A 14,325-nucleotide genomic window follows, 5' to 3' on the forward strand; every position below is an offset into this window, starting at 1 on the left:
GTGTGATCTTTGTCTAACATTTACATTTGTTTGATGAAGTGTGAGAAATGTGCAAAAAAAAAAAAAATGGAATCAGGAAGGAAGCAAACCAGGATAAAGTTATTATTATGACCTCCAACAGGTGCAGAACTGTGACGGGGTTTGGTGGAGACCATCGTTGGACCTCACTACATATTAAAGTTACTTCCTATTCAACTCGTGTTTTAGTACCACAACTACAAGTACTGAAAGATGTCACTGAATGGCCAAAAAATCTAGTTATAATTCCTCAATTTACATTTTTGGTTTTTACTTTAAACTTTGTTCGTGCTCCAGGATCAGCGCCACAACAGTAAGAGTTTAGCACGACTGAAATGTGGCTAATGTCCCCTTCGATGCGTCCTCTCTGGGATGTCCAGAAGTGCTCAGAATTCATTTTTTATCATCTACACAGCACGCTTTGTGACTTCATCACGGGCTCCAAACTGTGTGCACAATCCCAGCTCATCACCAGTGACGAGAGCGGGACACCTGGAACAGCTGAGCTCTCAGCAGTCTGAGTTTCAGGAGCAGAGTCTGAATGTGCTTGCATGGATTTATTCAAGCTGACTTGTGGCCTGTTCTGAAGATGTGGAATTGATACAAATATTTAAACATGAATGAAGTAAACAGTTAATGAACGTGTTGTGTTTGTGGGTGTGTTACACACACAGTACTTTACCTCGTATGAGTGATGTAATCCCTAGCTTGGTAACAAAGATATTATCCAGCTCCTCGCTGCCGGTGAACAGTTCAGCCACCACATACAGGTCAGGACGCACCGTTCTGGCCACATCCAGCATGAACTAACCAACCACAGCATGACAAACCAGTGCGGGGGGTAGGAGGCATGCATGAAAGAAAGATTGAAGGAGGAAGAGGAGGAGAATGAATCATGCAGTCGTGCAGTCGAAGAACACAGAGAGAGAAAGTGTTTGGAGACATGCAGAACAATGCAGTGGGAAGAGAAGAAAGACAAAGTCACACATTTAGCTTGCACATCAGTGCTGTACCTCGTATGAGACTGCTAATTCCCAGCCGGTTAACAAAAACATTGTCAAGGAGCTCGCTGCCTGTAAAGAGTTCAGCTATCACATACAGATTGGGTCTGACCGCTCTGGCTGCGTCTAACATGGCCTGGACAACAAACAGCAACATCACGGACAAGGAGAGAGAGAGCTGCTGTTAGCAGGGACACGCTCATACAGGACAACACGGCTGTAGTGACGCTGCATCCTCTCTTTTTACAGCGTGCTTGAATTCAACAATCATATTTGTCACTATAGTCAGGACAGTTACAGTGTAGTACAGACGTCCTGTGATTCTTTCACTGACACTGAATCTAACTGATAATACATATCGAAGCAGAAGGGTACGTGACGGCAACATTTGCACATGTAAACCATCTCCCTACATCACTCGCACCTGGACTAGACTCACTGAGGCCCACATCAAAGTATTACTTCAACACTTGCAGATGGAACAAGCCGGCTCTCGAACTATCCTTCCAACATCCTCTGCAAAACACAACAAAGACAGCCAGGACATCCAATAATAATTTGCCTGGGTTATTTATATGGTGCCTGTATACTGTAACAAAGCCTCAACAATTCAGACCACTCCCACAGGGCAAGTCTGTCACAGGGCTAACAGAGAAACAGATAACCATCGCATCGATGGACACAGCCCACACCATCACATGGACCACATGCAGATGCTGAACTCAGTCTCAGGACCTCCCTGCTGTGAGGCAACGATGCTAAGCACCAAGCATCATACTGGTTTTCTTTTTTCCTTTGACTGCACTGGATTTCAGACTAGCAGCATCTGCATGTGACCACAAAACATTCTGACTCTCAGCCTTTAGCAGAATGATCCCCTGAATGATGACGGAGCTTTTTGAAACCAGACTTCCACTAAAGCAGCCCGACACTGAGCAGGAGTTGCAGGGCTACTTTCCTATGTCAGGGCCACACAGCGACGTTACACAGCGATCTGCTGTTATCACAGATGTCTGACTGTCTATTTAAACTGTGGCACATCAGTGATTAAAATAAAGGAACAATTTCATGCTTTAAGACTTACTAATACAAACATGTACTGTGAGATCACTCGACATGTTTGTCTGTAGAACTGACCAGTTCAACACTGATGTTCGGCTCCAGTGAGATATCACAAACATATTTCTAACATGTAAGCCTGAAGAACAACTTTACTACAACATGGAGCTAAAGTATTACAAACATGTCCTGGATTTAAACGTAGAATAATTTCATTTGACATGAAGTGTGTGATGTGCAGTGAGGTGTGACGATACCTCAGCAACATGTAAAGGTGTGGAATGGCAGTTGTCCAGACGGACTCCGTGGAAATACTTGGCTGTGATTTGCGTGTATTTCTTCATGTGATACCACAGGTAGGGACAGTCGTCAGGCGTGTTGCCGTATCGTAGTTTGACACTGTCACCCCAGCAGATCAGCTCCCGGCGAATGTACACGTTGGAGCCTTTATGGAAGAGAAGCACTTCAGTACTGATACAAATACTTTATTACTCCCAGCTCGCAGTAACAACAGTCACTGTCAGTGTAAAGTAGCATCATAAATCCTACAACCTAAATTTAAGCTACATAAACATTATTTACAGTCTTTTTAAACCACCTTGTGCCTGGCTGTGGCTCGTCTTGTTTACCTGGTTCAGCAAAATTCCTCAGTGGATCGTCGCCCATCACCCAACCATTGTGAGCCAGGAAATGGCACAGCTTGTCTGGCTGGTCCAGCAGCTGCATTTCCTGGTCCAGAGTCATGTCCTGATAGGGGAAGGTGAAATACCTGACAGGAAGATGGAAACATGGCATTATCGCTGCCCGGGTGATGTGATCGTAGTGCAGCTGTGGACACTTCCTGTTAGACGACGGATCATGTGATGGATCCACCAACATCACGTTTTCAAAGTACACATGAATCCAACTGACTGCTACTGGATATAAAGCTTTCTATGCAGTTTGAGCCTCATTTACCATCGACACACATTCATCCAAGTGCTTTATTTAAATAAGCCTGAGTACTTCAATCTCAGTGCTCACATACTTTGATGCATCTGGAACAACTCAGGGTTCAGCATCTTGCCCTGAGTTTGACACACAGGTTGGAGAACCAGGGGTTGAACCACCCACCTAATTGGTATACAGCCCACTGACGTCTGAGCCAACATTACCATAATAATATCTTAGCATTATTAAGTGTTCAGCTAACTTGCCTCCTGTCTTTGTTAAAGCTTTAGTAAATGTACTGACTTATTAACACACTTTGCTGTACTCTGCCTTCCTCTCATTAGCCAACTCTTTAAACTGGTCTACCTGGTGACCATTGGGTTTTTCCTGGTAACAGGGCCCAGCTTGGGACCGTGCTCAGCGAGTCGTTCATAGACTATGTTTCCAATAAGGCAGTTCACAGCCTGGAGGGACAAAGAAGAAGAAGGTTGTGACAGAGCAAAACGACAAATCAGACATTTGTTCTAAAACAAAGTAACCGCACACACGATCGCTAAAGATTTGACACGTCACAGAGAAGGTGTTTGCTGAAAATGACCACATATAGAAACGGTCCACACAGGAGCCCAGTGGTGGTGACAGTTCATCTTTACAGAGTAGTTTTCAAACAGCTAACAGATCATCTGCAGAGGAATGGTTAATCTGGAGTTACAGTCAGGTTTCAGGGCCCATCACTGTACAGGAGGCTGAAGGTTATGAATGATCTTACAGCCTCTGACAGTGGACTCACCTCAGTGCAGCGGTCCATACTGCTGACCATACATAATTACAGAGCTGTTAGTGTTAGAGGTGCTAAGCTCCAGTGGTTTGACCTGAATCACCTGCAGGTTCCTGCTTTGACATTCAAATGAAACTGGCGTTTCTTGTAAACAGCCACAAACATCTGATAGTATTAACTTTGCCTCCAAGCGGTCACACAAACACGCTGAGCCATGTTCATTCATGTTTTTAATTATCAATCTAACATTGTATTTCATTTCACTTTAAATGTGAAAAACTAAATGTTAGGAAACCCCTGAGCTCCAGTAAACCCCACGGCCCCCTTTGGCTCTGCCCCTGTTTGCAGCAGGTTCCTGCGACGCTGCCGTCAGCCTTCAGCATGCTGCCTAGTTTAAACCTGTATCAGACCAAGTTCACTCAGTTAAATGTAACTTCTGCAAAAAGCGGTGGATGGAGCACCTTGTTGAACAGGTGCTTTGAAGGACTAACGCCAGCTTTTTTATGTGAAGCTTTTAATGGTGATTACTGCTCACAGCTCCGCCTCTTTATTCTTCACGGCGTGTATCCTCAGACTCTGGCTCCAAGTTAAATTGACAGCATCGTCTCAGACGTAGCTGTTGTGTTATCAGTCGTTTTGCTCTAAACCTGGGGCTGCATTGGCCCAATGCTGACTGACTGACAGGTTTAACACCTTTCGATGCTTTTCCCCTCTGGCCAACATGTCAGGTGTGGCCCTGTGATTTGCAGCCTTACCTGCTCCTGATGCTGGTGCACGATGTGATACTGCTCTGCATTCAGGTCAGTCAGTTTCTGATTTAGCCAACTGCAGCACTCCTCGATGTGTTGAGGTGAGAAGCTACAGAGAGAAGCAACATTACATCACAGTGCTGTGTGCCGCACACACAGATATACACAGAGGTGTAAGAGGTGCACAGAGGTAAATCATCATATCTGAACAATGAAGAAACATAACAATGTATTTTTTAATATTTGTGGTGCAGGTTTAGTTTTTTAACCATGCTGTGCTAATGTTCATGAGCATGGAGGAACAGGCATGTGCTCTCTGCAGATGCAAACATCTGTCTTCTTTTCACAATAGAGGTCCTGATTCATTTAATACTGAACTAACGTTGACACTGTTAAGTCAAAGGGACTGTGTGACGTCACCTGAATGATTTATTTTGGACTGGAAACCAAACAGAACCATCATATTCAAGAACACATTCTTTCACACACTCTGTGGACGATTGTCAGCCAATCACAGGAGTCCATGGGTCTGACATGCAGGGTAAGCTGTACCCACACACAGTGTGTCAGATTATCTTGCTGAATGTGGTTAATGCTAAAATGCAAGGACAGGAGGCTGCTGCTTTTATCCCCACCCAGGTGCAGGATAAGGTTACACATTGGTCTAATCAGGTGGTTATGTCACTTGACTCTTATACAGCCTACATTACTGTGCACATTGCATGTTTAAAACTTCCTGTTGCAGCTCTAATTTGATGGCTGCATAACATCTTCGAGCCAACCGTCAACTGTAGACTTAGAGTGCTGTGAAAGTATCTGCAGAGTTTTTACATTTGAGCAATATTTGTCACGTTTTTCTGTAATATTAGACAAAAATAACCCAAGTAAATACAAAATGCTGTTTCTGAATGATGAGGTAAAAAGACCTGGTCCGATGTGATTTTTGAGTTCACTTTGTCAGACAGACATTTAAGTTAGGTCTTGATTGAACAGGTGTGTCAGTGAGCAGGCTTTGGTGTGGCTCGTTAATCAGTTCATTCATTCGTTCCACACATGGCCGGATGGGTTTGGACAGATTCGTTTTGCCTTAATAAATGTAATCTTAATTTAAAAATACTTTTTATAAATGCCAGTGCGACCCCTCAGCCTCTGGTAGACACACGTATCTACGTTGCCTTGTTCTCAGGTTATTGCATTACATTACTGCGTCCTTGGTCCCCGAGGTCACTGAGATTCAAACATGTACGAGATCTTTTCTGTAGCTGTGGAATCAATTTGAAGCTCTTACATCGCCTTGTTCTCAAGTCACTACATTCCCAAGAGTCAAAGGAATTTGCAAAGAAAAGCGTCTGGACTTAACTTAAAGAAGTTAACTTAGAGAAGTCCAGACGCTTTTCTTTGCAAATTCCTTTGACTACGATGACCTGGATGACTGAGAACCTTCACAGACATACATTCCCAAGATTTTCATAAAACTTGAGCCTGCTGACAGTACCCCATCAGCCTTTTACGACTGTGTGGTAAAAACAGCACATTTACTCAGGTCATCTTTGTCCAGGGTTAAAAACGTGTTTGACGATCTGAAAAGTGTGAAAAAGATACAGAAAAGAACAAAGAAACGTTGAACGGACTACAGCTGAACAACAACAGCCCAACATCCCACTCCAGGACTGTGCTGTGGACCCTGAGTCTCACCTGTGAGGCACAAATGTCTCCAGAGCAGAGTCCATGTCTACTGTGTTGCCATAGCGACGGTATTGTGGATCCTGAATGATCCTGAGGCCCGTCTTCCCTCCAGTCTTGCTGTGGTCTGGCTTGGTACCTGATGGCAGGCACAGATATGTCAACTACACAGTGAATGTGGATTTTAACCCTCTGCTCATCTTTGTCATGCACACACAGTAAATACAGAGTTGTATTTTGGGCTTCAGAGCAAACAGTGACATCACCATCAAATTGAAAACATGCTGATGAGCTTTTGAAGCTCACATAAAACGACTCTTTGTAAACTGAGTTGCACTGGGACTTCTGTGTGGATTCACACACCGTTTTGCAGCAGGGTCCTAAACTCCTCCACAGCACTGTCCACTTTGACTTGGTAGAACTCCCACAGTTTGATCTGAGGGAACACGTCCTGCCACACCACACTACGGACAGCCTGAAACACAACAAATCAAACACACGTTACACAAACACGTCTTTAAAGCGTGTACGATGCTGCTGGGAAAAATGCCTGTAACCATCAGCTGAACTGACCCAGTTCAGTTCATTGGATAGACATGAGGTTTATTCTACAGGTAATTTATTACCTGGTTTATTCTGAGGGAATTCTACAAACCCTCCTTTAGGTCAGCACTTCTGTAAGCCACTGAAGTAGTAACACACACACACACACGTCAAACTAGTGTGCTAAATTTAGTGTGACGAAAGCCAGTTTTATCCACTGACACTGATCTGGTCCACAGTGGCTCATTTGTGGGTACAGCCACAGTTAACATAGGAAGAGCATTAGTTTAGTTTAATGAGCTGACTTTGTCCTTTCCAACACTTACCTACCAACTATGACACAAAGCTAGACTCCAAACAAAGAAACACCAAACCTGGAGCAAAGATTTATGCACCAAATTACAGCGTGCAAGGGAGACTGGGCTTGGTGCTAGGTTTTGGTTGTTTTAAATGCCAGTTGTAAGAGTAAAAAAATAAATGTGCAAATTTACATATATAAATAACAAAATGATTATATTAACTATAAAATAAAATCTAAATATAGAAACTTCGAGTATTCTGCACAGGCGTTACTCTGCAGTACAGACCGTCAGGTGCAATAGTTTATGTCTCTGTAAAAACAGGTTATTTTTTCAATTGACATGTAAAAGTTTAACAAAACTTTAATTCAAATTGTGTCTAGAAATGTCATACAAGATATATTCTGCTCTGTTTTACAGCAGGCCAGGAAAACGGCCCTTAGCTTTGATATAAATCACTCATAAGTTACTCAATACTCCTGAGTAATTTAAAAAAAGCTAGCCACCTTTGGTGATGAGGTTGTGGATAAGATTTCAATTTATGCTGTCATTGGCTGACACCACGGCCTGTGACATTTGTGAAAGTTCAAAGGTGAATGAATGTGCAGGAACCCAGAACTCACATTCAGGTGACTCTCCGTGGTAATGTCAGCAGGAAGTCCTTTAGCTTTGTAGCGTCCCTCTGCTACTCTGGTGGTTAAATGCCACAGAGCTCTGTCTAAAACCCAGGCTGGGCGCAGGTGAGGAGAGTTCACCAGGTTATATCCACATTCTGGATGCTCCCTTATCCACCCGCTGTTAGCAGCTGTGCAGGACACAGAAGAGAAATTAACTGTTTAAATACTTTATTCATCACTGTTTTACTCTATGGCTTTTTGAAGATCTAATAATAGTCTGACAGTGAGTCAGACATACTGTATAAATCAAAGTTCAGTCTGTATATCAGGCTCATTTTACTGCTTGACCTTTCCTGAGAGAGAGAGGATGAGAGAGATCCACAGGGTGGTCACTGCTAGTAGGACAGCACACAGATACAGTTTGATACAACGAGCATGTCAAATGAGAAAGTCTCAACATGTTCTGAAAAACTCTTTCAGAATAACTGTTAACCAGTTTTGCTATAAAATGTTTTACCACCAAGACTAAACTAAACCAAGCTAACTTTTTAATGGTCTTTAAATCTTGACATGATTCTATATAGATTTCAAGTGAAAGCCTTAGACAGGGCTACAGCTAGGACAGCAAGAGTACGAGAGCAGGAGCAAACCTTGACCTTGCACGGGTCATCTAAGTCTGACTAAGTGTGGCAAAAATGGCACTTTTAAGTCTTGGTGTATTGAGTTAACTGCCATGTTGGACACTGTGGGGTGAAGGGTCAAAGAGAGAGCAGATTTCTCCTGTATTGGCTTCCCTTCATTGGCTCCCTGTTAAATCCAGAATTCAAAATCCTGCTCCTCACATACAAGGTCTTAAATCTTCTGTGCAAACTACGGATGACCAAAATGATCACAAGGATTTTGGTGCAGCAACCTCTTTGCAAACAGTTTCATCCAGCAGCAGCCAGCGACTGCCACTTGCCAACCAGTCAGTCAGATACATGTTCCTGCCTTGCACCTCGTGGTTATAGCACATCCAGAATGGAAGAAAATTCAATGTGTGCTTGAGGTCAGGGAAGAAACCTGTGAGGCTACACTTCCACACAGTCAATACTGAGCCCACTATAAGAAAGCAAATGTTTCCACTCTTCCCCACAGCACAGTGTTCACCTGCTGTGCTTCAAAGGTAACAAAACCAAGATCTTCCCCTTTTTTTTCCTAAACGGCTTCTCTTTACTTCCCTTTATCATTGTGAGTCAACAACAATCTTTCCTGTTCTGTCAAACTTTACAGGATAGGGTTAATGATCTGTCTGAAAGTCCCGCCTATAAGACAGTTTAATGACACTTTCAATCCTGTAGAAATATGCTTTCACTGACAATCTGCACGTGTTGTTAGAAAACCTCTTGTAGTATAACATGTGGTGGAACAAAGACATGTGATTGCATAAATGTTCAGGCCAAATAAAAGTGAGTGTGGGCTTTAATAATGAAAGACTGAGTGTGTGCAGCATAACAAACCATGAGCTGTAAAACAAAGATCACAAATAAATGAAACAACTTGTTGCATGTACGCTGAGTGCACATATGTGGACTTCTCCATCCTTAGTCTATAATCTAATCCATGCATTATGAAAAGTGATGCACAGGATGTTCAGTCAGTGATCGGCTGCATGGACTGGCTCAGGAAGCTTTGTGATTCACTTCCCCTACTATCCTTTAAGGCAAGAAAACAGCTGCATTTCTGCTCTTTGTTAGCCAATTAGCACTCTTCATTAACATGTTCTGCTGTTGGTGTGCCTAGTTAACTTGAAGCTTTTAACTTCGTTAGTGGTTGGTACGAGCCGACCATGAAATTTCTGAAGGATGTTGCGTCGATGCAGTCACAACAATGTTTGTTACGTTTGATTGCAAAGCACAGGGTAGAGCGCTTAGAGGGGAGATGTCAGAATCTAAGGACAGCAGTAAGCAGCCGCCTCACATCAGATGCAGGAGGTGACCTTTCACCTCTGAGGGGAAGGAAACGGTGTTGTAGTACACTAATGAATGGCCCTCCTTGTGGCTCCTACTATGGTAAATGGTAAATGGCCTGTATTTATATAGCGCTTTCTAGTCCCTAAGGACCCCAAAGCGCTTTACATATCCAGACATCCACCCATTCACACACACATTCACACACTGGTGATGGCAAGCTACATAGTAGCCACAGCCACCCTGGGGCGCACTGACAGAGGCGAGGCTGCCGAACACTGGCGCCACCGGGCCCTCTGACCACCACCAGTAGGCAACGGGTGAAGTGTCTTGCCCAAGGACACAACGACTGAGACTGTCCAAGCCGGGGCTCGAACCGGCAACCTTCAACTATGTTCTAAGGCAACATGGATATCAACATTTTACAATGATATTTAAAAAGCAACATGAAAAAGAAAAACCTCCCACAAACAGTGACCAACTCACCAGTATGATTATACACCACATCTGTGATGCACAGCATGTCCCACTCTGTCTTTAGCTTCTCCACCAGCGCCCCCACATCTGTCCAGTCGTAGCTGCGACCCGCTGGGCTGAACTCTGGGTTGACGCTCAGCTGGTCAGCTAAGGAGTAGCAGGACCTGGACTCCCCCAGAGTCTGCAGTGGAGTGAAGTGGATCATGTTGTATCCTGGAAGACAAACCCACATACGTACTATTAATCCTTCTGTACGACATTTTGTTTGATAGTCCTGACATGTGATGAATCCCCTGCACTGCACTGTGTCCATGTGCTGTAGCACACACAGACTCGTATACACACATGCAAGAATGGAGGGTTGATTTCAGAGAGTTTAGGCAGATGACATGAAGCAAGGTCGTCAATAACAACCAAGATTTGCATGTGACTGAATTTGCATTTTATAATTTAACACAAAAGAAAGAACCAGAGCCAGTGTGGGCGATCCATGCTAACCTACCCGACTCCTTGGCCACTCTAAGTCTATCTGGCCAGTCATCCAAGTGTCCTAGACATTTGGACAGGTAGGTCTGGATGGTGATGCAGTCTAACGGCAAAATGTGATCGTCAGCCCCGACACGGAGAACTGGATCCACCACAATATAACCACCTCCTATACGCTCCGAGTCTCTGTTGGAAAAAGATCAAATTCAACACAAATTACATACGCCAGGTTAAGGAAATATACAAAGGTGTCATATCACAATGTCATTGATAGACTGACATCATGTATTTACATTCTCTAGATAACACAACAGTGAGACAAGCGCAGGCTTATCTGAGAGCCACGAGTCAGTTTCAGATGATGATGGAGTACCTAACAGTGAGGATGAGGAGGTGATACTTGTAGCTGCTGATATGCAACCCAAAAGCAAACAAAGCATTTAAGTAAGTGTTGCTGGAGGACTCTCTGCTTAGAGTCTGTGACAGGAGGAGCAGAGGAATGGATGGAAATGAGCGATGTGGCTACATGATGGGAACGGAGGGCGAGTGGTTAAAACGCCTGAGCCAAGAAGCCACATTGCTGGGAGAGGTTTCAGTTTAAAAATATTATTCAGACTGAGTTACATCACTTTAGATATTATTACTGTTATACTGTTGACCATAATATTTTATTACAGAGATTAGAAAAATCCCACAGGTACTGTAGTACTGCACTGCGGTGCTTTGAAACATACCCATCTAATAGAGTCCAGTTTGTTAATGTAAATGTGGAGGCTGCTTCATATTAACTATGGCTTCCACAGGGTGCTGCAGGCTTTCCTTAGTATTAGGTATTGATACATGATTCCCAGTTTTATCTATCCACGGGGCCAAATAACACACATCATCGCTATTACTTCTAGATTCAACTGTTGTAATTCATCATTAAAAAAGCCTTCAGTTGATTCACAATGCTACAGGAAGAGTACTGACAGGGACTACAAACAGCACATTTCTCCTATATTGGCTTCTCTTCACTGAATCTAATTTAAAATCCTTCTCACATACAAGGTCTTAAATAATCAGGCCCCATCTTATCTTAATGACCCTATAGTGCCATATCACCCTATTAGAGCACTTTGTTCTCTAATTAGGGCTGGATCAGGTGACCCTGAATCCTCCCTTAGGTGTGCTGCAATAGACGTAGGCTGCTGGGGCAGCCATTAGTTATTAGTATGGCTCTCTTCTGTCCTGTCTGCCTCCCCCTGCAGGCCAGTCGCAGCACATGGCTCCCCGTCACAGTCTCTGGTTCTGCTGGAGGTTTCTTCCTGTTTTTCCTTCCGACTGTCGCCAAGTACTTGCTCATGTCTGACTGTTGAGGTTTTCTCCATTACTTTACGGTACAATATCAAATGCCTCGAGACAACTGTTGTTGTGATTTGGTAAAATATAAAGCCAGACCCTGAACTGGAACAGGTAACAAAGGTGAGCACTGAGGCTTGCAACATTCCTACCTCTACATGTTTTGATGAATCACTGCGGTGATTACTTCAAAAGTCTCTTTGGGCTGGTTTACAACTTCGTCAGTTTTGTTTTCAAACACAAACTCAAAGGAAGATTGTATCATGTCCTCGTTAATTAAAAAAAAAAAAAAAAGAAGTTTATTTTGAAACTCTGTTTCTTGAACATGGTTGGTGGAACAGAGCTTCGAGTTAGTGAACTGGACCTTTCAACCACACCTGTTGTTGGTGCCTTTTGGAGGATTTGGTATCACCTGCTGAGTGGTACAGAGTTCCACAATTAAAACGATCTGTTAGAATGAATCTGCAGGATGTCTGTGCATTGCACCAGTACATGTTGTGCATGAACCCTGTCGAGTAAACTATACTGGTTTGTACTAGGCATTCCACCCACTGCTCTAAATGTTGTCTGAATATTACTGGATCCTTTCTGGATGGCGGTACAGAGAAAAGCTAACTCTGAGGCTTCCAGATGTCAGACACCATTTGGTGACATCAAAGTGGCGACATCCATTTTTCATTTACATGCTATAGTAAATAAGAGAGCAATCCCAAACGTAAGGTCTCCTATTGTTTTAGAAATGCAAGCAACCGTTTATTTTCCATAATATGTGCATCATTTTAAAACTTGAAGACTTATTTTCCTACATAATCGCCATTTGGTCGATGCATTTTTGTAGACGTTGTGACAGTTTTACAATGCCCATGTCATAGCCACTTGCTGCAGAATCGCCTTCCTGACAAATGTTTCTTCAACTTTGGGAATTCAATTCAATTCAATTCAATTTTATTTATATAGCGCCAAATCACAACAGAAGTCGCCCCAAGGCGCTTTATATTGTACAGTAGATCGCACAATAATAAATACAGAGAAAAACCCAACAATCATATGACCCCCTATGAGCAAGCACTTTGGCGACAGTGGGAAGGAAAAACTCCCTTTTAACAGGAAGAAACCTCCGGCAGAACCAGGCTCAGGGAGGGGCGGGGCCATCCGCTGTGATTGGTTGGGATGAGAGAAGGAAAACAGGATAAAGACATGCTGTGGAAGAGAGACAGAGATTAATAACAGATATGATTCGATGCAGAGAGGTCTATTAACACATAGTGAGTGAGAAAGGTGACTGGAAAGGAAAAACTCAATGCATCATGGGAATCCCGGCAGCTCACGTCTATTGCAGCATAACTAAGGGAGGATTCAGGGTCACCTGGTCCAGCCCTAACTATATGCTTTAGCAAAAGGAAAGTTTGAAGCCTAATCTTGAAAGTAGAGATAGTGTCTGTCTCCCGAATCCAAACTGGAAGCTGGTTCCACAGAAGAGGGGCCTGAAAACTGAAGGCTCTGCCTCCCATTCTACTTTTAAATACTCTAGGAACAACAAGTAGGCCTGCAGTGTGAGAGCGAAGTGCTCTAATAGGGTGATATGGTACTACAAGGTCATTAAGATAAGATGGGGCCTGATTATTTAAGACCTTGTATGTGAGGAGCAGGATTTTGAATTCTGGATTTAACAGGAAGCCAATGAAGGAAGCCAAAACAGGAGAAATCTGCTCTCTCTTTCTAGTCCCTGTCAGGACTCTTGCTGCAGCATTTTGGATTAGCTGAAGACTTTTCAGCGAGTTTCAGCGAGTTTTTAGGACTTCCTGATAATAAAGAATTACAGTAGTCCAGCCTGGAAGTGATGAATGCATGAACTAGTTTTTCAGCATCACTCTGAGACAGGATATTTCTAACTTTAGAGATGTTGCGCCAAATGGAAGAAAGCAGTCTTACATATTTGTTTAATATGTGCGTTGAAGGACATGTCCTGGTCAAAAATGACTCAAGGTTCCTCACAGCATTACTGGAGGCCAAGGTAATGCCATCCAGAGTAAGAATCTGCTTAGATACCATATTTCTAAGATTTTCAGGGCCGAGTACAATAACCTCAGATTGATCTGAATTAAGAAGCAGAAAGTTAGCGGCCATCCAGGTCTTTATGTCTTTAAGACATTCCTGCAGTTTAACTAATTGGTGTGTGATACCTGGCTTCATGGATAGATAGAGCTGCGTGTCATCTGCATAGCAGTGAAAATGTATGCTATGTCTTCTAATGATGCTGCCTAAGGGAAGCATGTATAATGTAAACAGAATTGGTCCTAGCACTGAACCCTGTGGAACTCCATAACTGACCTTAGTGTGTGAAGAGGACTCTCCATTTACTTGAACAAACTGGAGTCTATTAGATAGATATGAT

General features: G+C 43.2%; 1 protein-coding gene across 2 annotated transcripts in view; it reads right to left on the reverse strand.

Moving 5' to 3' along the window:
• agla (amylo-alpha-1, 6-glucosidase, 4-alpha-glucanotransferase a) overlaps window positions 1-14,325 on the reverse strand; it is an 86,984-nt gene that overhangs the window by 63,084 nt on the left and 9,575 nt on the right. Inside the window, exons 4-13 of one of the 2 annotated variants that reach the window (XM_039607812.1) lie at window positions 10,606-10,775; window positions 10,113-10,316; window positions 7,684-7,865; window positions 6,582-6,693; window positions 6,231-6,357; window positions 4,542-4,644; window positions 3,375-3,472; window positions 2,708-2,847; window positions 2,336-2,523; window positions 701-824 (exon numbers count right to left, since the gene is read on the reverse strand). In XM_039607812.1, the coding sequence (XP_039463746.1) occupies window positions 701-824; window positions 2,336-2,523; window positions 2,708-2,847; window positions 3,375-3,472; window positions 4,542-4,644; window positions 6,231-6,357; window positions 6,582-6,693; window positions 7,684-7,865; window positions 10,113-10,316; window positions 10,606-10,775 (1,448 nt within the window). Of the gene's footprint in view, window positions 1-700; window positions 825-1,031; window positions 1,156-2,335; window positions 2,524-2,707; window positions 2,848-3,374; window positions 3,473-4,541; window positions 4,645-6,230; window positions 6,358-6,581; window positions 6,694-7,683; window positions 7,866-10,112; window positions 10,317-10,605; window positions 10,776-14,325 lie in introns of both variants that reach the window. The other variant, XM_039607813.1, reaches the window with a different exon arrangement.

The sequence above is a fragment of the Oreochromis aureus genome, unplaced genomic scaffold (genome assembly GCF_013358895.1).
Source record: "Oreochromis aureus strain Israel breed Guangdong unplaced genomic scaffold, ZZ_aureus HiC_scaffold_54, whole genome shotgun sequence".
NCBI lineage: Eukaryota > Metazoa > Chordata > Actinopteri > Cichliformes > Cichlidae > Oreochromis > Oreochromis aureus.